A 24,022-nucleotide genomic window follows, 5' to 3' on the forward strand; every position below is an offset into this window, starting at 1 on the left:
ACAGATATGATAATTTTCCCACAATTCTGGAGGCTGAGATCAAGTGTCAGATGAAGTGGCTTCTTCTGAGGCCCCCTCCGTGGGGTGTAGACAGCTGTCTCCACCTCCCTGATTCCTCACGCAGTCATCTGTCTCCACCTCCCTGATTCCTCACGCGGTCATCTGGGGTGTGTCTGTGTCCTAATCTGCTCTTCTTCTAAGACACCAGTCAGGTTAGATTAGGGCTGACACTAATAGCCTAACTTTAATTTAACTGCCTCTTTAAAGACCCTATTTCCAAATGCAGTTGCATTCTGAGGAACGGGGCGGCGGTTGGGCATCTGAATTTTTTGAGGGTCACAACTCAACCGCTCACAGCCCCCGTGATCTTTGTCCTCTGGATGACAACTGTGAGCACGGCAGAGGGACTTTATGGATCTAGTTCAGGACCCAGAGGCAAAGAGATCTGTGGGCCATCCCAGTGGGTCCACTCTACTAACCACGTGAACCCATTCTGAAGAAGGACTTTCTCCAAGGAGGCAAAGAGGAGACTCCCAGCATACAGAGTATGCACCGCTGTAGGCTCTGGGTGTACAGGAGGAAGGAGCTGAAGCCCACACACCTGCCGGGGCTGGCAGGGCGCCTGGAGCGGCAGAGGCAGCCCCTCACCAACAGCCGGCACGGAAGCGGGGACCTCAGTCCCATCACTCAAAGGAGTGGAATTCAGCCGACCTGAGCGCCTGGCAGCAGATTCTTCCCAGGACGAGTGTGCCCCCCCCCCCCCAGCCCCGGGCAGCTCGATCTCCACCCTGGGAGCCTCGGGGCAGAGGAAGCAGGTGACTGTGGTGGCAACCAGTGCTTCCGACCCTCCCTGTCTGTGTACGTCACGTGCAGCATGACCATGTCTCCGTTGACGATGGGCTGCGAATGCGATGGTGGCCCCAGAAGACTGTGTCACGTCTCCGCTGGTGTAGGTGACTCCAGAAGGCTGGCAAGAGTCAGGCAACACGTGACTAATCTGTCACAGCTGCAACAGGCAAGTCAGCAAATTTACAGAGCAAATCAAGGGAAACGGCTAGAAACTAAATCTACATGTGCCTTTCACTTAGGGTGAGCCAAGGGACAACATGATCAAGGGAAGTTGCAGTAAAATTGAAAGTTGCTTGGGAAATGAGTCGCATTCTTCAAAATCAGCAAGTTAACCGAATGGCCTCCCACAGGCCTGGAGTGCTCCACTCAGGTCCAGTTGGAGCTGACTTCTGAGTGTTTGTCAGTAACTATGGAAGATTACTCCCTTGGCAGGTAAAAAAAAAAATCTATATCTGAGTGCATAAGTAATGCAAGTCTATCCCCTTCCCTCACCACCATCAATGAGAAAATAGGTTCATCCAGTTCCAGGTGGGTGTTTGGCGCAGTGGTTAACTTGCCACTTGGGGCTCCTACATCTCTTTCATATTGCCTGGCTGCAATCCCGGCTCCTCCCTTCCAATCCACCATCCTGTTATTGTGCAACTGGGAAGCATCAAATGATGGTTCAAGTTCTTGGGTCCCTCCCACCCCCATGGGAGACCTGGATTGAGTACTGGGCTCTTGGCTTCAGCCTGGCTCAGCCTTGACTGTTGCATGCATTTTGGGGGTAAACCAATGGATGGAAGATCTCTCTCTCTCTCTCTCTCTCTGTCCCTCTCTTTTCAAATAAAATGAAGGTAAATAAAAATTGAAATATAAAAAATGCATTCTGTTATAGTATATAGCTATATTGAGAAGACTTGTGAAACCTTAACACATGCCTGGCACAAAGGAAGCTTTTAGTAAATGCTTATTATTATCATTATTGCTTAAAGATGTATTTATTTATCTGAAAGGCAGAGTGAGAGAGAGAGAGAGAGAGAGAGAGAGAGAGAGAGAGAGATGCAAATAGTCACAACAGTCATGTCTAGACGAGGCTGCAGCCAGCAACCAGGAACTCCATCCAGGTCTCCCACATGGGTGGCAGGGATCTGAGTGCGTGGCTTATGATCCGCTGCCTTCCCAGATACATTAGCAAGAAGCTGTATCAGAAGCAGAACAGTTAGGACTCAAATCAGCACTCCAGTATGGGATGCCACTGTCTCAGTCAGTGGCTTAACCCACTGCACCACAATATTGGCCTCATCATTATTTCTAAATATTTATGTATTTATTTCCCTGAGAAGTAGAAAGAGAAAGAAACTGAGACAGAGTTCCCATCTGTTGCTTCAGTTCCCAGGTGCCCACAATGACTGGGATGGGCCAGGCCAAAGCCAGGAGCCTGGAATTCAATTCAGGTGCCCCCATTGGGTGTCAGGGACCCAACTGTATAAGCCATCACTGCTACTGCCTGGAGTCTGTCTTGGTAGGAAGCTGGGGTCAGGAGCTGAATCCCCCAGCGTGGGATGAGGCTGTCTTAACTGCTAAGCTAAATACCTGCTCCCTATCATTATCATGATTACTGTTACCTCATTTCATTTGACTGATACATCATGAGCGGCAAATATTTTAATTTGTTAAATTAAGGAATAATTCTCTATTGACTTCATACATAACTTGAGGGAGAGCTCATTCTACCGGGAAAACAAATGAACCAACGCCAAGATTTTGAGTCACAAGTAGGAATACAGAAACCCCAAAAGATAGTAGCTTATTTATGACCACTATCTTTTATTTCTCTGTCAAGTAGCAATGACCCGGGGCTGGTGCTGTGGCGTAGTGGGCTAAGCCTCCACCTGCTGCGCCAGCATCCCATATGGGTGCCAGTTCGAATCCCAGCTGCTCCACTTACGACCCAGTTCTCTGCAATGGCCTGGGAAAGCAATGGAAGATGGCCCAAGTCCTTGGGCCCCTGCACCCATGTGGGAGACCCAGAAGAAGCTCCTGGCTCCTGGCTTCAGATTGGCTCAGCTCCAGCTATTGTGGCTACTTGGGAGTGAACCATCAGATGGAAGACCTCTCCCTCTCTCCCTCTCTTTGTAACTCTGCCTCTTAAGTAAATAAAAATCTTTTAAAAATAATGCATGGGTTTCAGTGCTTTTTGTACCAAAATAAACTTGCTGTTCAATTCCATTTCCACCAGCTTTCTGCAGCTCCCTCATACATTTCCCAGCTTTTCCTGCAGGTTGATGTGATCACGTGACCAATGGGGTGTCAGCAGAAGTGATGGCTGCCTGTACTTGCTCATGGAAGAATTAGGAGTGCTGACACTTTCTCCCTTTCTTCCTTCCCATTGCATAGCCATGAACAGAATTCATTTTTTTTAAAAGATTTATTTATTTGTTTTGAAAGCCAGAGTTAGAGAGAAAGAGAGAGAGAGAGAAAGAGAGATCTTCCATCTTCTGGTTCACTCCCCAGATGGCTGCAACAGCCAGTATTAGGACAGGCTGAAGCCAGGAGTTAGGAGCTTCATCTGGGTCTCCCATGTGGGTGACAAGTGCCCTAGCACTTGGGCTGTCTTCTTTTGCTTTCCTCTGGACATTAGCAGGGAGCAGGCAGGACATGAACCCATGCCCATATGGAATACCTCTGTTGCAGGTGGCAGCTTTACCTGACATGCCAAAACACCAGCCTCAGAACTGATTTTTTTTTAAGCAAAGTGAGAGAGAGAGGCCTTCCATCTTGTGGCTTACTCCCCAAATGCCTGTAGCAGCTGGGACAGGGCCTGGCTGAAGCCAGGAGGCTGGAACTCCATACAGGTTTCCCACATGAGCAGCAGGAACCCAAACATTTGGGCTATCATCTTCTGCCTCCCAGGAGCATTAGCAGGAAAGTGGATCAGAAGTGGGGGAGCTCGAATCAGCATTCTGATATGGGATGTGGCCTAACCCGCTGCACCATGCCCTCCCCCAGACCTGACCTTTGACCCAGACTTAGAAGCTTTTGCTGAAATGGCAAATCCCTAATCAGTCATGGGTCATTGCTAGAGTTTTTTTGCTTTTTGTTTTTTAAGATTTATTTCTCTGACAGGTAGAGTTACAGACAGAGAGAGGGAGAGACAGAGAGAAAGGTCTTCCATCTGCTGGTTCACTCCCCAAATGGACGCATCGGCCAGAGCTGGGCCGATCCGAAGCCAGGAACCAAGAGCTTCATCTGGGTCTCCCACATGGGTGCAGGGGCCCAAGAACTTGGGCCATCCTACTGCTTTCCCAGGCCATGGCAGAGAGCTGGATCAGAAGAGGAGCACCTGGGATATGAACTAGCAACCATATGGGATGCCAGCACCACAGGCGGGGGCTTAGCCTACTATACCACAGCACTGGCCCCCATGCATTATTTTTTAAATGTGTTTTCCATGGAAATTTTTCATTTTAAAGAGTGGAAATGCAAATTTATATTTTTTTGAAAGGTAGAATAACATAGAGAGAGAGAGAGAGAGAGAGAGAGAGAGAGGAAGACAGAGATGGATTGGAGGTCTTCCATACATTGCTTCACTCTCCCAAAAGCCTGCAACAGCCAGGGCTGGACCAGGCTGAAGCTAGCAGCCTGGAACTCAATCCAGGTCTTCCACATTGGTGGCAAGGACCAAGAACTTGAGCCATCACCTACTGCCTCCCCAGGTGCACATTAGCAGAAAGTTGGACTGGAAGCAGAGCAGGGATTCAAACCCAAGCACTCTGATAAGGAACGCAGGCATCACAAAACAGTATCTTAGCTACTGCACCAAACACCTGCCACCCACATTATCTTTTTTTTAAAGATTTATTTCTTTATTTGAAAGTCAGAGTTACACAGAGATAGGAGAGGCAGAGAGAGAGAGAGAGAGAGGTCTTCCATCTGATGGTTCACTCCCCAATTGGCTACAATGGCCAGAACTGCGCCAATCCAAAGCCAGGAGCCAGGAGCTCCTTCCGGGTCTCCCACATGGGTGCAGGGGCCCAAGGCCTTGGGCCATCTTCTACTGTTTTCCCAGGCCATAGCAGAGAGCTGGATTGGAAGTGGAGCAGCCAAAACTAGAACCTGTGCCCATATGTTATGCCGGCGATTCAGGCCATGGTGTTAACCTGCTATGCCACATTGCCGGCCCCCCACATTATCTATTAATTCAATTTTTCCATGAACTCTTGGAAGCTCCTCACAGTTATTAGCTGGGTGGCCATGTGTCTGGCCAAAACTAAAAATATGCAGGGGAAATGGGTGCTGGGAGAAAGTGATCAGTCTTAACCAGAGATACACAACTGACAGGAGCCCAGAATCTGTGTGAGCTTCTCAAGAATAGTAAGAGGAAGTCTTCTATCTGTTGCAGGTGGATGAGCAGCAGTGAATATGGCAACTATGCTGCAGGTAGGAGACTAGATTACATGTCTTATTCCACCCAGGTTTTCCCTTTGTGAACCCACGTGTACAGAACTGGATTACTCATCATCCAGGGTCATACCAAGCAATCATCATTAAACATGCTTTATGAACTGGTTTGTTTGCCTGTTTTAAACTTTAACTCTTGTGACTCCCTTGCCCAACCCACTCCTCTCCATGCCCCTGCCGTACCCCTGGCCCCTGCACTTCCAGGCACCTACTAACCCAAACTGTGTGTCTGTTGTACCTTGACTTTTTACATAAAGTCTTTCCCACATGTTATGTATGACTGCTATGGTTTGAATATTAAGTTGGCTGTTCCCCAAGGATCCCTGTATTAAAGGCTTGATCCCCAGGGGCACAGCTCAGAGGCGGTAGACTCCTGAGGAGGTGGGGCCTGGCCTTCAGGTCTTGGGTTGTGCCCTTGTAAGGTAGTTCTTGTATGGATGAGGGAGTTCTCCCGAGAGGGCTGTTATCAAAGCCTGAGTCTGAGCCCACCCACCCTCTGGGCTTCCTGGGTCACCATGCGTTCCTCTACTCCTGTTCTCCCATACCCGTGGGGCCTTCATCAAAGCCTGAACTTCCAGAACTGTGAGCTAAATAAACCTCTTGTCATCGTAAGTCAGTCATGGTAGTAACCAAAAAACTGCCTTAAATAACAGTCCAGCAGTATGCTATTTGATTTTACTTATTTCTAAATTCTATAAAAAAGGGTACCACACTGGGTGCTCTCAATCTTGAAAAATATTTTAGGGGCCAGCATTGTATAGTAGGTAAAGCAGCTGCCTGTGATGCTGGCATCCCATATGGGCGCTGGCTGCTCTACTTCTGATCCAGCTCCCTGTTAATGGCTTAGGAAAAGCACCAGAAGATGGTCCAAGTGCTTGGGCCCCTGCCACCCACTTGGAGATCCAGAGGAAGCTCCTGGCTTCTGGCTTCAGCCTGGCTCAGCCCTGGCCATTGTGGCCACCTGGGGAGTGAACTAGCAGGTGGAAAATTACCCCCCCCCCCCCGCCGGCGCCACGGCTCACTAGGCTAATCCTCCGCCTAGTGGCGCCAGCACACCGAGTTCTAGTCCCGGTCGGGGCGCCGGATTCTGTCCCGGTTGCCCCTCTTCCAGGCCAGCCCTCTGCTGTGGCCAGGGAGTGCAGTGGAGGATGGCCCAGGTGCTTGGGCCCTGCACCCCATGGGAGACCAGGAAAAGCACCTGGCTCCTGGCTCCTGCCATCGGATCAGCGCGGTGCGCTGGCCACAGCGCGCCGACCGCGGCGGCCATTGGAGGGTGAACCAATGGCAAAGGAAGACCTTTCTCTCTGTCTCTCTCTCACTGTCCACTCTGCCTGTCAAAAAATGAAAAAAAAAAGAAAATTACCCCCCCTTTCAAATACATAAATAAATCTTAAAAAAAAAAAAAAAGAAAAAGAAATGTTCTATTCCCTGATAGAAAGGAGTCTATCTTGAAAAAAAGAAAGAAAGAAAAACATTTTATCTGGACATGGACTCCTAGGTTGACAGTGCTTCATACAGTTAAAATATAATTCCATTTCCCAACCTTGGCAGCACAGCACAGAGAACCATAGGCACTGGGGAGCAGGGCAGACAAAGTGAGCACAGTCTACACTGCAGAGCACATAGACCCACAATGGTCTCATACAGAGGGAACTAAGCACTCAGCATCTTCTAGCTCCATCTCTCAAGATCTCAAGATCGAGCCTGGGGCCCGGTGCTGTGGCACAGCGGGTTAATGCCCTGGCCTGAAGCGCCGGCATCCCATATAGGTGCCAGGTTCTAGTCCCAGCTGCTCCTCTTCCAGTCCAGCCCTCTGCTGTGGCCCAGGAAGGCAGTGGAGGATGGCCCAAGTCCTTGGGCCCCTGCACCCATGTGGGAGACCCAGAAGAAGCTCCTGGCTCCTGGCTTTGGATTAGCGTAGCTTCAGCCAGAGTAAACCAGTGAATGGAAGATCTCTCTCTCTCTCTCTCTGCCCCTCCTCTCTCTGTGTAACTCTGACTTTCAAATAAATAAATAAATCTTTAAAAAAAAAAAGATCGATCCTGAGCCAAGAAGGGCTTCATTCAACTGGAAGAGAATAAGCAGGAGGCCCCGGCAATCCCCACTCACACCAGACACCAAAGAACCCGGGCCTTCATGGATCCTGGGGCCAGTGTGGGGAGAAAGAGTCCAGCCCATGTGGTGCCATCCCTCACCCAAGTTCTCGCTGCATGGCCCCATCTTGAGTCCATCCACCCAGGGTCCAAAGAAGCAGCTGGGCAGCTGCTCCCAGCAGCTCCATGGACCCAGCCCTGTGCAACAGTCAGGAGAACCCACCCTGCCATGGTGCTGGGGAGAATGTGAGTGGCACAGCCTGAGTCATGAATCATGCCGCAGAGGCCCCCAGAAAATAGCCGGGAGGCCCTGCCCTTCCTCCTCCCGCGCTGAAAGCAGCCAGGCAGCCCTGCCCACCTGCCCTTGGCCTCAGGAAGCAGCATCCACCCTCTCACTGACCTGGAAATACCCAGCAGGCAGCCCCATCCTGCTTTGGCCCCAGGAAGCAGGCAGGTGGCCCTGCCCACACACCCTCAGCCCTGTGCAACAATCAGGCCACCAGCCCCAAGCCACTTGACCCACGGAAGCCCAGAGAAGCAGATGAGCAGCTGTGCCCAAGTGTCTTGGCCTACTAAGGCAACTGGGTGGCCCCATCCAACCCTCCATGGCCCCCAAGAGGCCACCACCCAGCCCACTCTCAGGAGCTTGGCCTAGCGAGGCCCCGAAAAGCAGAGGCCCGCCCTGCCCCTACGATCTCAGCTCAGAAAGCAGGTGAGCAGGCACATGCACCAACTCCCAGTGAACGCGCCCCACCCAGGGGAGCAGTGCAGTCCTGCAAGCCCGGCAGCCTCAGCGAGGAAGACCCCTGTGATCTCACTCAACTGATTACAGCAGAAGCAGGTGCACAGCCACTCCACCAAAGCCCCCACCCAGCCCCCAAAGCCTGCACAGCACACCCAGCCAACTGCCTAGGACACAGCACCAGGAGGAAAGTCTTCTGCTACAAAAGCCACCCGATAAAACTGGTAGAAGCCACTGACCCACCAGATGCACAAAAACCATCTTAGGGACACAGAAGCATGAAGAAAGGTAACATAATGCCTCCAAAGAAACCCAGCAGCTCCAGCAATAAACCACAAAGTAATGTAAATAGACACTTGGCCTGGCAAATAAAAGAATTACTTCTACAAAATGTAATAAGTTACAAGAGAATACAGACAGAGAATTCAACAAGACTATGAAAGCAATTAATGAAATGAATGAGAAATTCAGTAAACACAGAGCATCAGAAAGAACCAGCATAGGGCCAGCGTTAAGCCACCACTTGGTGGCTGTTCCACTTCAATTCAGTTTCCAAGAAATCACTAAATGAAATTTAAAATATAGCTGGGGGATGGCATTGTGGCATAGTGGGTAAAGCCACAGCTTGCGACACCGGCATCCCATATGGGCGCTGTTTCAGGTCCCGGCTGCTCTACTTCCCATCCAACTCCCTGCTGATGCTCCTGAGAAAGCCAGAGGATGCCCCAAGTGCTTGGGCCCCTGCACCCATGTGGGAGACCCAGAGGAAGACCTCTCTTCTTATCTCTCTCTCTCTTTCTAACTCTGCCTTTCAAATAAATAAGTAAATCTTTAAAAAAAAATAGTGAGCAAAAACACAGTTGAGAGCCTCAGCAGAACTGAGCAGGCAGAAGAAGGAATTTCTGAGCTTGATGTCAGGTCTTTTGAAATATCCAGCCAGACAATATAAATTTTCTTTTGGCATTTTTAAAAAAGATTTTATTTATTTATTTGAGAGGTAGAGTTACAGACAATGAGAGGGAGACGAAGAGAAAAGTCTTCCATCCATTGGTTCACTCCCCAAATGGCTACAACTGCCGGAGCTGTGCCAATCCGAAGCCAGGAGCCAGGAGCCAGGTGCTTCCTCCCGGTCTCTCATACAGGTGCAGGGGCCCAAGGACTTGGGCCATCTCCTACTGCTTTCCCAGGCCATAGCAGAGAACTAGATGGGAAGAGGAGGAGCTGGGACTAGAACTGGCGCCCATATGGGATGCCGGTGCCGCAGGCGGAGGATTAACCTACTGCGCCATGGCACCGGCCCCCAGTCAGACAATATAAATTAAAAGGAGTGAAGAAGGCTTTTGGGACTTATGGGACACCACAAAGTGAGGAAATAGTCCCATTACAAGTGTTCCAAAAGAGAAAGAGAAGGAAAAGTCATAGAAAAACTTCTTCAAACAATTGCCAAGATCTTTCCAAATTTGGGAGAAAATATAGACATCCGGGTCCAGGAAGCCCAGAAGACCCCTAATTGATGCAACCAAAAATATTGTCTCAAAGAAAGAGTATTAGAGTCAAACTGATGAAAATACAAGACAGAGGATTCTAAAAACAGCAGGAGAGGACCGACGTGGCACAGTGGGTTAGGCCGCCACTTGCAATGCCACATCCTGTATCAGAGTGCAGGTGCATGTCCAGGCTGCTCCACTTCTGAGCCAGCTCCCTGCTAGTGTGCCTGAGAAGCAGCAGATGGCGCAAATACTTGGGCCCCTGCTACCCATGTGGGAGACCCAGATAGAGTTCCAGGCTCCTGGCTTCAACCTGACCCAGTCCCTGTTGCAGCCATACAGGGAGTGAGCCAGCAGATGGAAGACTTTCTCTCTTGGTGTAACTTCTCTCTTGGTTTAACTCTGACTTTCAAATTAACAAATAAATCTTTTTTAAAAATGAATATATAAGGAACTCAACAACTCAGAATAAGAAAAAGCAAATAATAAAATGAACAAATGACTCAAACAGACTTTTCTTGAGGATATACCAACGGATCACAAGAATATGAAAAAATGCTCAATGTTCTTAATCATCAGTGAAATACACATCAAAACCACAATGAGGGATTGTTTCATCTCTGTTAGAATGGATATTAACAAAAAGACAAAGTAACAAATGATGGTGAGGATGAGGAGAGTGGGATGGGTAACTCTCATGCAGTTTGTGAGAATGTAAGTTAGTACGGCCTTTATAGAAAACAGTCTTGAGGTTCCTCCAAAAACTAAAAACAGAACTACCATATGATCCAGCAATGGATGGATGGGAAGTGGAGCAGCTGGGTCTCCAACCGGGGCCTGTATGGGATGCTGGCACTGCAGGCAGTGGCTTAACCCACTACACCACAGCGCTGGCCCCTAAAATCCTCTTTTCTTTCTTTCTTTCTTTCTTTATTTTTTTTTTAAGATTTATTTATTTATTTGAAAGAGTTACACAGAGTGAGAGGAGAGGTAAAGAGAGAGAACTAGGACTCCCATCCCCTGGTTCACTCCCCAGATGGCTGCAATGGCTGAGCTGCGCCCATCTCAAGCCAGGAACCAGGAGCTTCTTCTGGGTCTCCCACAAGGGTGCAGGGGCCCAAGCACTTGGGCCATCTTCTACTGCTTTCCCAGGCCATAGCAGAGAGCTGGATTGGAAGTGGAACAGCTGGACTTGAACCGGCGTCCCTATAGGATGCCGCCGGCACTGCAGGCGGTGGCTTTACCCCCTAGGCCACAGTGCCAGTTTCTGAATTCCGCTTTTCTAACAGTGTTTTCCAACACTGGATGTACCTGAGAATTCTGAGGAGGTTTTGAACAACACTGCTGCCTGGGTGCCACCAGGAGAATGTTCCCGTTGGTGCGGTGGGAGCTGGGCACAGGGGCTTCAGTGACCCTAAGGTGTGGCCAAGGCTCAGAGCCAACGCTTTTCTTCACCCGCTCAGAGCTCCAGCCCCAGACCGAGCCCGCCGTCCACCCTCTCCCCAGGCCACTTTGAACAGTCCCCTGTCTTCCACACGCTGCCGTGTCCGGGCTTCCATCTCTCTCTCCCTCCGTCGTCCCTCAGACCGCACGTGGGGACCGAGGCATTGCTCCCCGCAACCTCCCGCGCCTCTCCTGTTCTGTCTCCGCAGCAGGGTTCAGCACGAAGCCGCTGCGCTGGTGCGGGATGACGGCCAAAATGGGCACCGTGCTGTCGGGCGTCTTCACTATCATGGCCACCAAAATGTACCTCATCTTCGAAGAGAAGCACCTGGGGAACCACAACTGCTTGAAGACCGGCCCCCAGGACAGCGCAGACGACGCCATCAACGAGTTCATCATCTGCCACAGCTGGAAGATCGTCTTCTACCTGTCGGCCTTCACCATCCTCGTCAGCGTCTTCCTGCTGTACTCCGTGTACATCCAGCTCTACAGGGGCCTGATGACCTACGTCATCTGGATCCTCTTCTACGAAACCGTCAACATCATCATCCAAGTGCTCACCAACACCGACCTCAGCCCCACGGAGGTCAGAGTCTTGCGCTGGTTCGGCTTGGTGTCGCGCGCCTTCATGCACTGCTTCTGGGTGTTCTACGTCATCGCCTACGCGCACATCATCTACAAAACCCAGAGCCAGGGCAACATCCTTTACTACAACAGACGCATCTCCATGGGGGGCGGAGAGGCCCCGCGCCGCAAGTCCAAGATCATCAGCTTCATCCACCACTACAAGGACTAGCGCCGCCCGCCCGCCCGGAGGCCAGGCCGCCTCAGGCTCCGCGGGGCCCGCTCCGTGTTCTTCCCTTTGGTGGGGTGGGGGTGGGGGTGCTCGGTTTTGTGAGCCTCTTGCCACTCTGTCCGGGGAATGCAGGCAGCAGCTGTGAGTAGGACCCTGCTCCCTGAGGGTGTTCCACTGGAGGACTCTGTCAGGGAGCTAGCCTGGCTCTTAGGTCAGTCCCGCCAATTGCCTCAAGAGGAGGAGGGCGGGGGAGCAGGGTGCAGCCCCTTTGCTTCGCCAGCCTCCACACCACAGCCGTCTTACACGGAACCCTGACGGGGACAAATCCATCCCGTGGCTCAGATTTCTGTTGAATGAAGGCTCCGGCTGGTCTCGCGGTGGGTTTGTGCTGTGGTTTTCCCCCTATGTCTTCTCTGCTACATTCCAAATAAGAGAAAGACTAAAAAATAAATCATTTTCAAGCCTTTGTCTTGAGTTCTGCCCGTCTCAGATGCGTCAGAAGGACCCAAGGCAGTCAGTGATTCAGGAGTAATTCAGACTTCTCTGTTTGTCACCGTGCTGCACACTACAGGGGCACACAGAAAATACATATGGATGGAGGTGTGACCTTGAGGACTGTGAGGAGTCAGTAAGCCACCCACCCAAGACAGCGTTTGAGCACATGGTGTCACAGCTCAACAGAACTGTCAGTGCACTTCCGGCTGGGGTGGGGGACTGTTGTACCTGAGCGACGGCAAACAGAGGAGCACCACACACTGATAAAAATTTGAAGGTCTTTCATTGCCAGAGGTGGAGAGTGGGCTCGTGCCCTAAAGAACTCTCGAGCCTGAAGCCCAAAGCAACAGGGTTTTTAAAGGCAAAAACCACAAAATTGGGAGGGGAATACATGGTTGCTAGGATCAGGGGGAATACATGGTTACCAGGGTCAAGCTGACCTAAAACCTATGTGAAGCGAGTATCAATTATAATCTTGACAATACCAGTTACAATCTTAACAATTTCAATTGTAATCTTACATTAATCCAGGTATTGGCTTAAATCATATGTAGGACATAGACAAATTACATCTTTATCATTAGCCCAGGAGCAGCCTATCCGCTCCAAGCTTGAGCAATCATGCTAGGGGGTTTCTATGCTCTGCCAAGTGTGATGGAGGTTGTCAGGTGTGATGTAGTAGACTACTATTGTCCGAGTGTTTTAGATCATGGTTCTAGACCAGAGTCTCATGGTGGGGGGAAGGGAGTGCTTTCTCAAGATGGAGTCTCAGGTGCTCCAAAATGGAGTCCCCACTGTCAAGGTGTTACTTCAGGACAATGGGGGCATCCTCTGTTTCCAACATTAGACATCATGCTGGGTTTCTGTTTAACAGCTTTCTTGAGGTACAACTGGCATACAACAGACACATATTTAAAGGGTATAATGGGACAAGTTTATTATTATTTTTAAAGATTTTATTTAGTTATTTGAGAGGTAAGTTACAGACAGTGAGAGGGAGAGACAGAGAGAAAGGTCTTCCATCCGCTGGTTCACTCCCCAAATGGCCGCAACGGCCGGAGCTACGCTGATCCGAAGCCAGGAGCCAGGAGCCTCTTCTGCCATCCTCTGCTGCTCTCCCAGGCCATCAGCAGAGAGCTGGATGGGAAGTGTAGCAGCTGGGACTCGCACTGGCACCCAGACGAGATGCTGGCGCCACAGGTGGACACTTAGCCTACTATGCCACAGCGCCAGCCCCCCTCACCCAGCTTCTCCTAGTGCATCCCGGAAGACAGAAGACAACGGCTCAAATCCTCGGGCCGCTGCCACCAGATGTAGTTCCAGGATCCTGGCTTTGGCCTGCCCTAACTCCGGTTTTTGTGAACATTTGGCAAGTGAACCAACAGATGGAACATTTCTTTCTCTCTCTGCCTTTCAAATAAATAAAACTTAAAGAGAGAAAAGAAAGAAAGAAAGAAAGAAAGAAAGAAAGAAAGAAAGAAAGAAAGAAAGAAAGAAAGAAAGAAAGAAAGAAAGAAAGAAAGAAAAGATATGCTTAGGACACCTGCATATTGTACGGAAGTGCCTGTGCCCAAGCTCCAGCTTTGCTCCCATTTCCAGCATCCTGCTAATACGCACCCTGGAAAGTGGCCGTGAGGACTCGAGGAGGTGGGCTCTTGCCACCCAAGTGGGAGACCTGGACTGAGTCCCTGGCTCTGGTTTCAGCCTGGCCCTGTATCAGCTGTTGCAGGCATTCAGTGAGTGAACCAATGGATGGGATCTCTCTCTCTCTCTCTCTCCCCTTTTACATTTATAAAAATGTAAATAAATTTAAGTGTTTTTAAAAAAAGAAAAAAAGGAGGAATCAATCTTTCACCATGGAGTGTGAGATCAGCTGTGGACTTTGGAAATAAAACCTTTGTTAGGGCTGGCGCCGCGGCTCACTGGGCTAATCCTCCACCTGCAGTGCCAGCACTCCGGGTTCTAGTCCTGGTCGGGGTACCAGATTCTGTCCCAGTTACTCTTCTTCCAAGTCCAGCTCTCTGCTGTGGCCCAGGAGTGCAGTGGAGGATGGCCCAAGTGCTTGGACCCTGCACCCGCATAGGAGACCAGGAGAAGCACCTGGCTCCTGGCTTTGGATCAGGGCAGCACCGGTCATAGCGGCCATTTGGGGGGTGAACCAACGGAAGGATGACCTTTCTGTCTCTCTCTCACTGTCTAACTCTGCCTGTCAAAAACAAACGAACAAACAAAAAACCTTTGTTAGGAAGTAACAAATTCCCACCTCACTGATTGCTTAATCATGAAAGGTGTTGAATTTTGTCAAATGCTTTTCCTGCATCAATTGAGGTGCTCACTTTTTCCCTTCATTCTTGCAGTGGCCAGTGATGCTTTTTATATCTTGTGCCATCCTTGCATTTCTAGAAAAAATAATACATGTCACAGTGTATAATCTTTAGAGTTTTTATATTGCCCATGTATACTTAGTTTTTGGAATATATAGAATACAGTTATTACTGAGTTAATATCCTTGTCTGCAAATTTAGCAATCTTGTCCAGGCCAGTGTTGGGGCACAGTGGTTTGGCCACTCCATTCCACATCAGAATGCCCATTTGAGTCCCTTCCCTGCCACTCTGCTTCTGATCCAGCTTCCTGTGAAGGCACCTGAGAAGGCAGCAGATGATGGCTCCAGTACTCGGGCCCCTGCCACCCATCCACCCATGTGGGAGATCAAAATGGAGCTCCTGGCTCCTGGCTTCCATTTGGCCCAGTTCTAGCTGTTGTGGCCATTTGGGTAGCAAACCAGCAGATGGAAGCACTCTCTCTCTCTTTTTCTCCAGCTCTCCTTTTGTCTCTGTTACTCTGCCTTTCAAATAAATAAATCTTAAAAAAAAAAAAAAAGTGTCAATTCTGGATTGCTTTTGATGGATTTTTCGCCTGGTAGGGCTCCTTTGCATGTCTATTAATTGTTTGTTCCGAGGCAGACAGTGTGCTTTCTGCCCTGCTGGGGGTGCTGGTTATCTTTGTATCCCCATATAAATGCTTGCTCTTTGTTCTGGGATGCAGCTACCTTAGCTGGACACAGTTTGATCCTTTCAGGTACTGTTTTCATCATGGGTCAGGCAGGGCGGATGTGCTGCTCAGCCCAGGGCCACTCATTCCCCACAATGGGGGTGAGGCCTTCCTGTGTCGCTGCATAAATCCCCGTGAATCATGAGGTTTTCCAGTCTGGCTGGTGAGAAAAGACACTGTTTCCGGCTGTGTCTGAGCACTGGACACAAAGAATTGTTACCTCTAATCCTTTGGAGCAGCTCTGGGGGGCGTTTGTTCTGCTCTCCCATGATGCCCCGGAGGGGGCGGGGTGGGGGTCCCTCCGCAGATCCCCAGCATTCTCTCTAGCCTGACTCTGAGCCCTGCGCTTGCTGGGCTGGAGCCCTGCGCCTCCCAGGGCTGCAGCCTGACCCTCTCAGGAAGCCTGGAGCTGGGGTGATCACAGCTTCACCTCCTCTATCCCGCTTCCCAGATCAATGTCCTCACTGCCAGACAGCCAGTGTGTCTCATGTATTTTGTGAATTTCTTCTTTTCAGGTAGGAAGATAAAAACTGGTCCTTGTGACACCCCGCCCTGGATGGAAGTACAGTCACGTATTTCTATTGGTAATAATACAAAGACTCCAGCCTTGGGTGGAGGCAGAGAAAGGAAAAAAGACGAGCCAATGTATCATGAATTCATTTATTTCTTAAGGGAACAGTGAAGGGTGGCAGAACAATACACCGATTCACTGTACTTTACATTAGCATGCTTTATGACATCCTGCTGTTGTCTAAAATATGCCTCACAGACACACCTATGCAAACCAGGGTGTAGGAATTACATTTGAAAAAGAGAAATATGGGGGCTGGCACTGTGGTACAGCAGGGAAAGCCGCCACCTGCAGTACCAGCATCCCGTATCAGCACTGGCTGGAGTCCCGGATGCTCCACTTCTGATGCAGCTCCCTAATAGCCTGGGAAAGCAGTAGAAGGTGGTCTAGCCTCAGTGGATGAGACCCCAGTAAAAAAGAAGAGGTTATCAAAGGAGATATTTTTCTCTGAAGGGAGGAGAGAACTTCTATTTGCTTATGGCCTTGTCTAAATACTGAAGGAGTTTGTGGATTCAGAAGGCTTCCATAGCCTAGGCAGCTCATGTCAAGAGCCAGTGGTGATCAGTGACGTCATACCTAAGAGTGTTAATGTTAAATTAAGAACAGGAGTCACTGTGCACTAACTCCCCATGCAGGACCTCTTTTCTCAAAGAGTTGTATTATAATTATGTCTAAGTGCTTGCAAAAGATGTATTATTCTTGGGTGCTTCTTTAAAGTTAATTAAGTTTCTGAAAAAAAATAAAAAAGAAGTGAAATTAACTTCAAGATGCAATGACTTTGAATAGCCCTTGTCTCAACTATTGAGGAACAGTTTGCTTTGTTTTGTTTTTTTGTTTTTTCTTTCTTTCTTTTTTTTTTTTTGACAGGCAGAGTGGACAGTGAGAGAGAGAGACAGAGAGAAAGGTCTTCCTTTTTTTTTGCTGTTGGTTCACCCTCCAATGGCCGCCGCAGCCGGCACGCTGAGGCTGGCGCACCGCACTGATCCGAAGGCAGGAGCCAGGTGCTTATCCTGGTCTCCCATGGGGTGCAGGGCCCAAGCACTTGGGCCATCCTCCACTGCACTCCCTGGCCACAGCAGAGAGATGGCCTGGAAGAGAGGCAATCGGGACAGAATCCAACGCCCTGACCAGGACTAGAACCCGGTGTGCCGGCACCACAGGTGGAGGATTAGCCTAGTGAGCCGCGGTGCCGGCCTGTTTTTTGTTTTTTATTCTGTGTAAATTGTTGAACTCTACTTAATATAGAGTTGGTCTTTTTTTTTTTTTTTACATTTATTTATTTATTTGAAAGAGTTACCGAGAGAAAAGGAAAGGCAGAGAGTGAGGTTAGAGTTGGTCTTCTGTGTATAAAGTTATTTGAAAATAGATCTTAGTGGAGAATGGAACTGGGAATGGGAGAGGGAGGAGGAAGAGAAGTGGGAGAGTGGGTGGGAGGGCAGGTATGGTAGGAAGAATCACTATATTCCTAAAGTTGTACTTACAAATGCATGAAGTCTGTATTCCTTAAATAAAAGGCTTCTTTGGGGGGAAGAATAAAAAATAAAAATAAATTTTAAAAATACATATTTAGCTAAAAAAAAAGATGGCCCAAATCTTTGGGCCCCTGCCCCTGCATGGGAGACCTGGAGGAAGCTCCTGGCTCCTGGCTTCAGATCGGCCCAGCTCTGGCCATTGCGGCTGTCTGGGGAATGAACCAGCAGATAGAAAACTCTCTCTTTCTCTCTGCCTCTGCCTCTCTGTGACTCTGCCTTTCAAGTAAGTAAGTGCGTATTTAAAAAGGAGAGCGAGAAATATAGCTCAGCACACTTTGGTGGCTCTTTACCCACTTTTCCCATGGATGTCAAGACTGTTCACGTGACTGACAGCACAGAAGAAGGAATCCAGCATGTGGCAGAATGAATGGGGCCGGGGACGTGAGCCCACGGAGTGCCGGTAGAGGCTTTGGGCCTGACAGGGTGTCGCAGGATTCCCTCTTGGCCTGGCCCCTGCCAACCTGTGTCACCGCCCCCTCAGCTCAAGCCACACCACTGTGCTGCTTCCAAAATGACTTCTGCCTATGCCGGTCTCTATCTGCATGTTGTTCCTGGGCTGAGAAACAACATGGGGGCTGGCACTGTGGTACAGCAGGGAAAGCCGCTTTTTCTCTTTTCCTCCAGTTAATACCCACATCCTTTAAGACACAAGCTCATGGGGTGGGCACTGAGGCACAGTGGGTTAGGGTACTGCTTGGGATGCCCAGCTCCCATATAGCAGTGCTGGTTAGAATCCTAGCTGCTTCACTTCCGATCCTGCTCCCTGCTAATGTGCCTGGGAAAGCAACAGAAGATGGCCCAGGGGCTTGGGCCCCTCCACCCACGTGGGGAGCCTGGATGGAGTTCCAGGCTCCTGACTTTGGCCTGGTTGCTGTGGTCACTTGGGGAGTAAATCAGCTGATGGAAGATCTTTCTCTCTGTGTGTTTCAAATAAATAAATCTTAAAAAAAAAAAAAAAGACACATATTCACACACACTCCAAGTTTCAACATGGACACAACATTCAAACCATGGCACCCACCGCTTGCTAAACCATCCTCCTCCTCATCTTCCCCACCCATCCTAAGTGGTTCATACTCTCCAGCTTAGTATGTGAGCCACCAAGGGTATCCAGTGCTCACACCAGACTCCTTTATCATAGTCCCAAACCTATCCCCTGCCACCCTCTACTGCCTTTCAACTTCTCTGCCGGGGTCGGCACTGTGGCGCAGTGGGTTAAAGCCTCAGTCTCCCATATGGGTGCCGGTTCAAGTCCCAGCTGTTCCACTTCTGGTCCAGCTCCCTGCTAATCCACCTGGGAAAGCAGGGGAAGATGGCCCAAGACCTTGGGACCCTGCACCCATGAGGGAGGCCCAGAGGAAGCTCCTGGCTTTTGGCTTCAGATTGGCCCAGCTCTGACCACTGAGGCCATTTGGGGAATGAACCAGCATATGGAAGACCTCTCTCTCTTTCTATACCTATCTATAACTCTGCTTCATTAAATAAAATAAATCTTAAAAAAAAAAAAAAAACTGCTTGCCTACCTGTATCCTTGCCTTTTCTGATCCATGCCCCCAAAAAGCAGAAAGGAAGATTTGCTCTTAAAATTTCTTTCTTGATTTATTTTAAAAGAGGTTTCACTCACTGAGACTTTCTACAAATGCCAGCAACAGCCAGGGGCCCAGAACTCCATTCAGGTCTCCCACATGGATGACAGGGACCAGGGCACTTGGGCCATCATCTGCTGCTTCCCAGGGGCATGAACAGGGATCTGGATTGGAAGCGGAGCAGCTGGGACTCATGTCAGCGCTCCGACACTGGATGCCAGCAGCACCACAATGCTGGGCTCCCAGGCGGCGCCTTAGCTTCCACACCAGACACCTGTCACAGAAAGACTATTTGTTAATGCAGATAGATCATGTGTCTCCCACTCAGACGACACCATGTGCACATGCACATCCTGCAAATCCGCTCTAGTCTCCCCATCGTCTGCCAGAGAAGCCTTTGCCTGGGCGGTGGCCATAAGGCCCTGTCCCCTGCCAACCTGTGTCATCCCCCGTCCCTCCCCCAAGCCACACAACTGCCTTTACCAAAATGGCTTTTGCCAGTCCCTGTGCCTGCCTGGAGGTTGTTCCTGTGCTGAGAGGGAAGTCCCTCCTTTTTCCACCCAGCTAATGCTTTAGGACTTGAATGTTAACTCTTTAGGGCGCAGCTCAGCTGTCGCCTCCCCGACAGCCACCCTGGGTTGGGAGCTACTCACGACTGCATTTTAATGACCCTGGGCCGCCTCTCCCTCCACACCATGGACCTCACTGCACTGAAAAGTCTCTTTTCCTTTTTCTTAATTAAAAAAGAAGACATTTCATCCACATGTTTTCTTATTTGTTTTCTGTCTATATATGTCCAGTGCCAACCTCAGCTGCAGGCAGAGAGCAGAGACACAGCAGGTGTTCACTAAGTAAGAGAAGTCAGGGGGTTATACAGCGGCTGGGGAGAGAAGTACTGACGGAGGAGACCATGCCTGGGGCAGCAAGAGTGTGGAAACAGACGTGGCCTTGAACCCTGCAGCATGGATGGATAGCAAAGGCCCGCAGTTGTGGTCTGGGATCCTATTTCTGGACAGCCTGGGCGGGCACCCACGGTTGGTGGCTGCTTTGGAAGCTACTCAGCCAGCAAGTCACCGGGGAGGTTTGCCTGGTAGGGTGGGGAAGTATCAGAGTGCATGGCCTCTCCCACCATGGGGCCCCAGGGTGCCTGGGTGCAGGGAGAGGTTAGTGTATCCAAAGTCCCACAGGGCTGGGAAGACGGAGGGGACAAAGTCTAAGAATAGTCGGGATGCAGTTTGAAAACAGCACACTCAGCGAAACAGGCCAGGGACAAAAGGACAACTGCTGTAGGGTTCCACTAAAACTCCATGAGTTCCCTAGAAGGGTTAACTTCTCAGGGACCGAAGTAACCCGGGGATGGGCTGGGGCTGGACCAGGGCCGTGAGGGCTTAGTGTTAATGAGTGTAGAGTTTTGTTGGGGAAAAAGCCCTGGAGACGGATGGTGGTTCTGGTTGCACAATAGGCATCTACTTAATGTCACTGAACTGTGCACTCGAAAGGATTAGATGGCTAATTTTATGTGAGTTTTTTTTTTTAATTAATTATTTGAAAGGCAGAGGGGGTGAGAGAGAGAGAGAGAATCTCCCATCCACTAGTTCACTCCCCAAACAACCAGGGCTGAGCCAGGCCAAAGGCAGGAGCTGGGAACTCAAATCCAGGTCTCCCTTGTGGGTGGCAGGGACCCAAGTGCTTGGGCCATCACCTGCTGCCTCCCAGGATGAGCCTTCGCAAGGAGCTGGATTGGAGAGCAGAGCCAGACGCAAGCCTAGTATGGCAAACAGCGTCAACCGCTGAGCCAAATGCCCCTCCCATTATGTGTTACGTATATTGTACCACGTTTGGGGCTGGCCCAGTGTGTGTGTGTGTGGGGGGGGCTATGCAGCCTATCTCTGGCTGCCTGAGAGAGAGGGGATAAGGCGGGCTGCCAGCTGCCCTCTGGCTGTCCCCCTCAAGCAGAGGACAGACCTGCTTCCCCTCCGTGTGTGACCGCCCTCGTCTCTCCCTCACAGGGTAGCTGGCCGGCGCGGTGTGTGAAGAGAGAGGCCTCCTGAGGAGTCTTGTGAAGTGGCTGAGAAGGCAAGGTGGCAGTGGAAGGACCCTGGCCTGGGGCCCTCTGACAGACACACCCTCAGCAGCCTCTGCTTGGGCTTGGAGCCAGCCTCCACCAGGGTTCAAGTCCAACCTAGGTTGCAGCTGGAGGCCACCTGCTGGGCCTGTGCCTGTTGTCAAGACAGCTGTGCCCGGCAGACAGCAGCAAGGGCAGTAAGTCCTGCAGGCACGGCCTCCCCGCTTCCCACCACTGCCGACCCAGCCCGGGGCTCACCCAGCGAGACAGGCACCTGAGGGCCTGGAGAGGAGGGAAGAGGTGGCTGGGGGCGCTAGAGCAGGGCCAAGGATGATTCTGTGCTTCAACCAGGGAGTCTGGGGAGACACACATTCCCCGGACAGCGCCCAGAGCTCACGCCATCATTATCCCAGATACGGGAGCTTCCTGACTCCCACAACAATCCCTTCCCCAACACACACAGCAGGAGAGCTCCTTCTGACACCTTAAAGCCAGGCTGCAGCCAGCACAGCAGAGCCGGGAACCACGCTAGGGTCATCCCAGGCCGAGGTGCCGTGTCTCCAGCCTGTGCGTCCCCAGCCACAGGCCACCACTGCGCGGGGAGTTTGTTTGGACTCGCTCTGCTGTCCAGTCATGGAACTGCCATGCGTCTGTCTCCACAGGAAGCCCCCCTAACACGAGCACGAAATGCAAGCCCGGATGTGGTCCTCCATAGCGGGCCTCTTCTCCGTGCTCAACACCATCCAGTTCCTCATCTTCGATCTGAACCAGCTTACCCACATTGGCTACGAAGAGAAATACAGCATCTACCTGGAGACCAACTCCAGGCTGGCCTCCTGGGTCATGCTGTACCGGCAGAGCATCTGCACGGGCTTCTCGGTCATGACCATCCTGGTGGGCTGCTTCCTCCTCTACTGCATCCACAAGAACGTCTACACGGGGCTGCCCATCTACACCATGTGGATCCTCACCTACGAGTTCACCAGCTTCTCCATGGTCCTGCTCACCCACGGCCTCATCAAAGAGCAGTTCAGGGGCCTGGGCTACTTGTACCTCGTGCTCCAGGTCTCGCGCATGACCCTGCACTTCGGCCTCCTGCCCTTCATCGTCAAGCACGCGTATTCTCTCTACAAGGACCCCGGGTCCATGGGCAAGGTGGGCCGCCGCAGGCGCTCCTCCATCAGCACCGTGGACTCCTGGCCGACCGCTGGGCGGGGGATGCTGTACCGCAAGTTAAACTGAAGGGCGCCGGGCAGCAGAGAGAGGGAGGGGCTCCCCCCACCCCCCCGCACCGCCTCACAGGGGTCCTGGACTCAAGCGGCGGGCATGGATGGGTTAGTGTGCAGGTGTGTGTCCGCGTGCCTCCTCTCAGGTGTTCGTGATAAAGTGCCTTTGTGTTGATGTCGCTGTCCTGCTGCCGCGTGTCTCTTGTGGGCTGCTGCACGTGGTGCTCCCTTCCTTGCTTTCTGGTTCCTTGTGGGTTGTCCCCCCAGGAGCACAGCTCTGCAGGACTTCCTATGCTGACGGCCACATCCCGTGTCTGTGGCTACTGGGCCACGGCCACCCAGGGACGGGATTTTAGACTTTAGTCCACTTCGTTTGGTGTAGCCACTGGTGGCTGGTGTGGGTGGCAGGCGCGGTGCTCAGGAGATGCACCCGGCGCCTTCCCTGCGCCCTCTTTCCGGCTCCAGGCGTCCCTCTGCTTCCTGCCCATGTTTCAGAAAGCAGGTCCTCAGACCAGCTCATAGCGATACAGCAATGACAGCCCCAGGACTTCTCCACTGATGCGTGATGGGCACTCTGCACCAGGCGGCTCTGTCTGCTGGGGGCTGGGCTGCACACGTAGGATGTGACTGACGTTCCCCCACCTCCCCACGTTGTGACAACCAAAAACATCTCCAGACCTCACCAATGTCCCCTACAGGGCAAAACTGCCCCCACTTGAGAACCACTAGTTTATTTATTTTTTCTATTTTATTTGAAAGGCAAAGAGAGAGAGAGAGAGAGATTTCCATCCGCTGGTTCACTCCTAAATGGAGTGGTCTGTCTGAAGCCAGGACAGTGAACTGCATCCCGGTCTCCCACATGGGCAGCAGGAACACAATTACTTGAGCTATCATCACCGCATTGGCAGGAAGCTGGACTTGGAAACGGAGCCAGGACTCAAACCAAGCACTCTGGTGCGGGATACAGGTGCCCCAATGGCATCTTACCACTGAGCCAAATGTCTGCCCCAGAACCGCTATTTTTTCTTTTTCTTTTTTTTTTTCTTTTTTTTGACAGGCAGAGTTAGACAGTGAGAGAGAGAGAAAGAGAGAGAGAGACAGAGAGAAAGGTCTTCCTTTTCCGTTGGTTCACCCCCCAAGTGGCTGCTGTGGCTGGTGCTGCGCCGATCCAAAGCCAGGAGCCAGGTGTTTCCTCCTGGTCTCCCATGTGGGTGCACTTGGGCCATCTTCCACTGCCTTCCCGGACCACAGCAGAGAGCTGGACTGGAAGAGGAGCAACCAGGACTAGAACCCGGGGTGCCGGCACTGCAGGCTGAGGATTAGCCTAGTGAGCCACGGCACCGGCCCCAGAACCGCTATTTTAAAGGGCCACACCCCAGTGTTGAGAGCTGCAGGCTGGTCCTGTTAACCATTTCCTGAGAACTCCGCATTCACCACCTCATGCAGCTTTAGTCTTAACACCTCCAGAAGGAACCAAGGCTCGGGGGCTTTAGTGATGGGATCAGGTGATGCAGCAGCCAAAGCAGGACTTGGGTCCGGATCGGCTGACTCCACGCACAGAAGTCTAACCTGGCTTACTGAAGCAACCTTATTTTTACCAAGATAAAAAAAAGAAGGACCTCCTCTTAGGGTAGTTCTTTTT

The 24,022-nt window shown here is 51.0% G+C and overlaps 2 protein-coding genes across 4 annotated transcripts in view; both read left to right on the forward strand.

The window, feature by feature from the left end:
- TMEM217 (transmembrane protein 217) overlaps positions 1–12,317 on the forward strand; it is a 38,735-nt gene extending 26,418 nt beyond the window's left edge. Inside the window, exons 3-4 of one of the 3 annotated variants that reach the window (XM_008262852.5) lie at positions 5,234–5,271; positions 11,267–12,317. In XM_008262852.5, coding sequence (XP_008261074.2) covers positions 5,234–5,271; positions 11,267–11,853 — 625 coding nt within the window. In that variant the 3' untranslated portion in view covers positions 11,854–12,317. Of the gene's footprint in view, positions 1–2,677; positions 2,818–5,233; positions 5,272–11,266 lie in introns of those variants that run through there. The other 2 variants (XR_016234625.1, XM_070074129.2) reach the window with 2 other exon arrangements.
- Positions 12,318–21,110: 8,793 nt separating this feature from the next.
- TMEM217B (transmembrane protein 217B) lies at positions 21,111–22,554 on the forward strand. Its single transcript, XM_089333985.1, has one exon. The coding sequence runs from the start codon at positions 21,842–21,844 to the stop codon at positions 22,394–22,396; it is 555 nt and encodes a 184-aa protein (XP_089190111.1). The 5' UTR covers positions 21,111–21,841; the 3' UTR covers positions 22,397–22,554.
- The last annotated feature ends 1,468 nt before the right edge of the window (positions 22,555–24,022 follow it).

The sequence above is a fragment of the Oryctolagus cuniculus genome, chromosome 5 (assembly GCF_051225735.1).
Source record: "Oryctolagus cuniculus isolate XC-2025 breed Fujian yellow rabbit chromosome 5, ASM5122573v1, whole genome shotgun sequence".
Lineage (NCBI taxonomy): Eukaryota > Metazoa > Chordata > Mammalia > Lagomorpha > Leporidae > Oryctolagus > Oryctolagus cuniculus.

What these genes read in the sequence shown, in the direction of transcription:
- TMEM217B (XM_089333985.1), top strand. Translation starts at nt 21,842, where the DNA reads ATGCAAGCCCGGATGTGGTCCTCCATAGCGGGCCTCTTCTCCGTGCTC.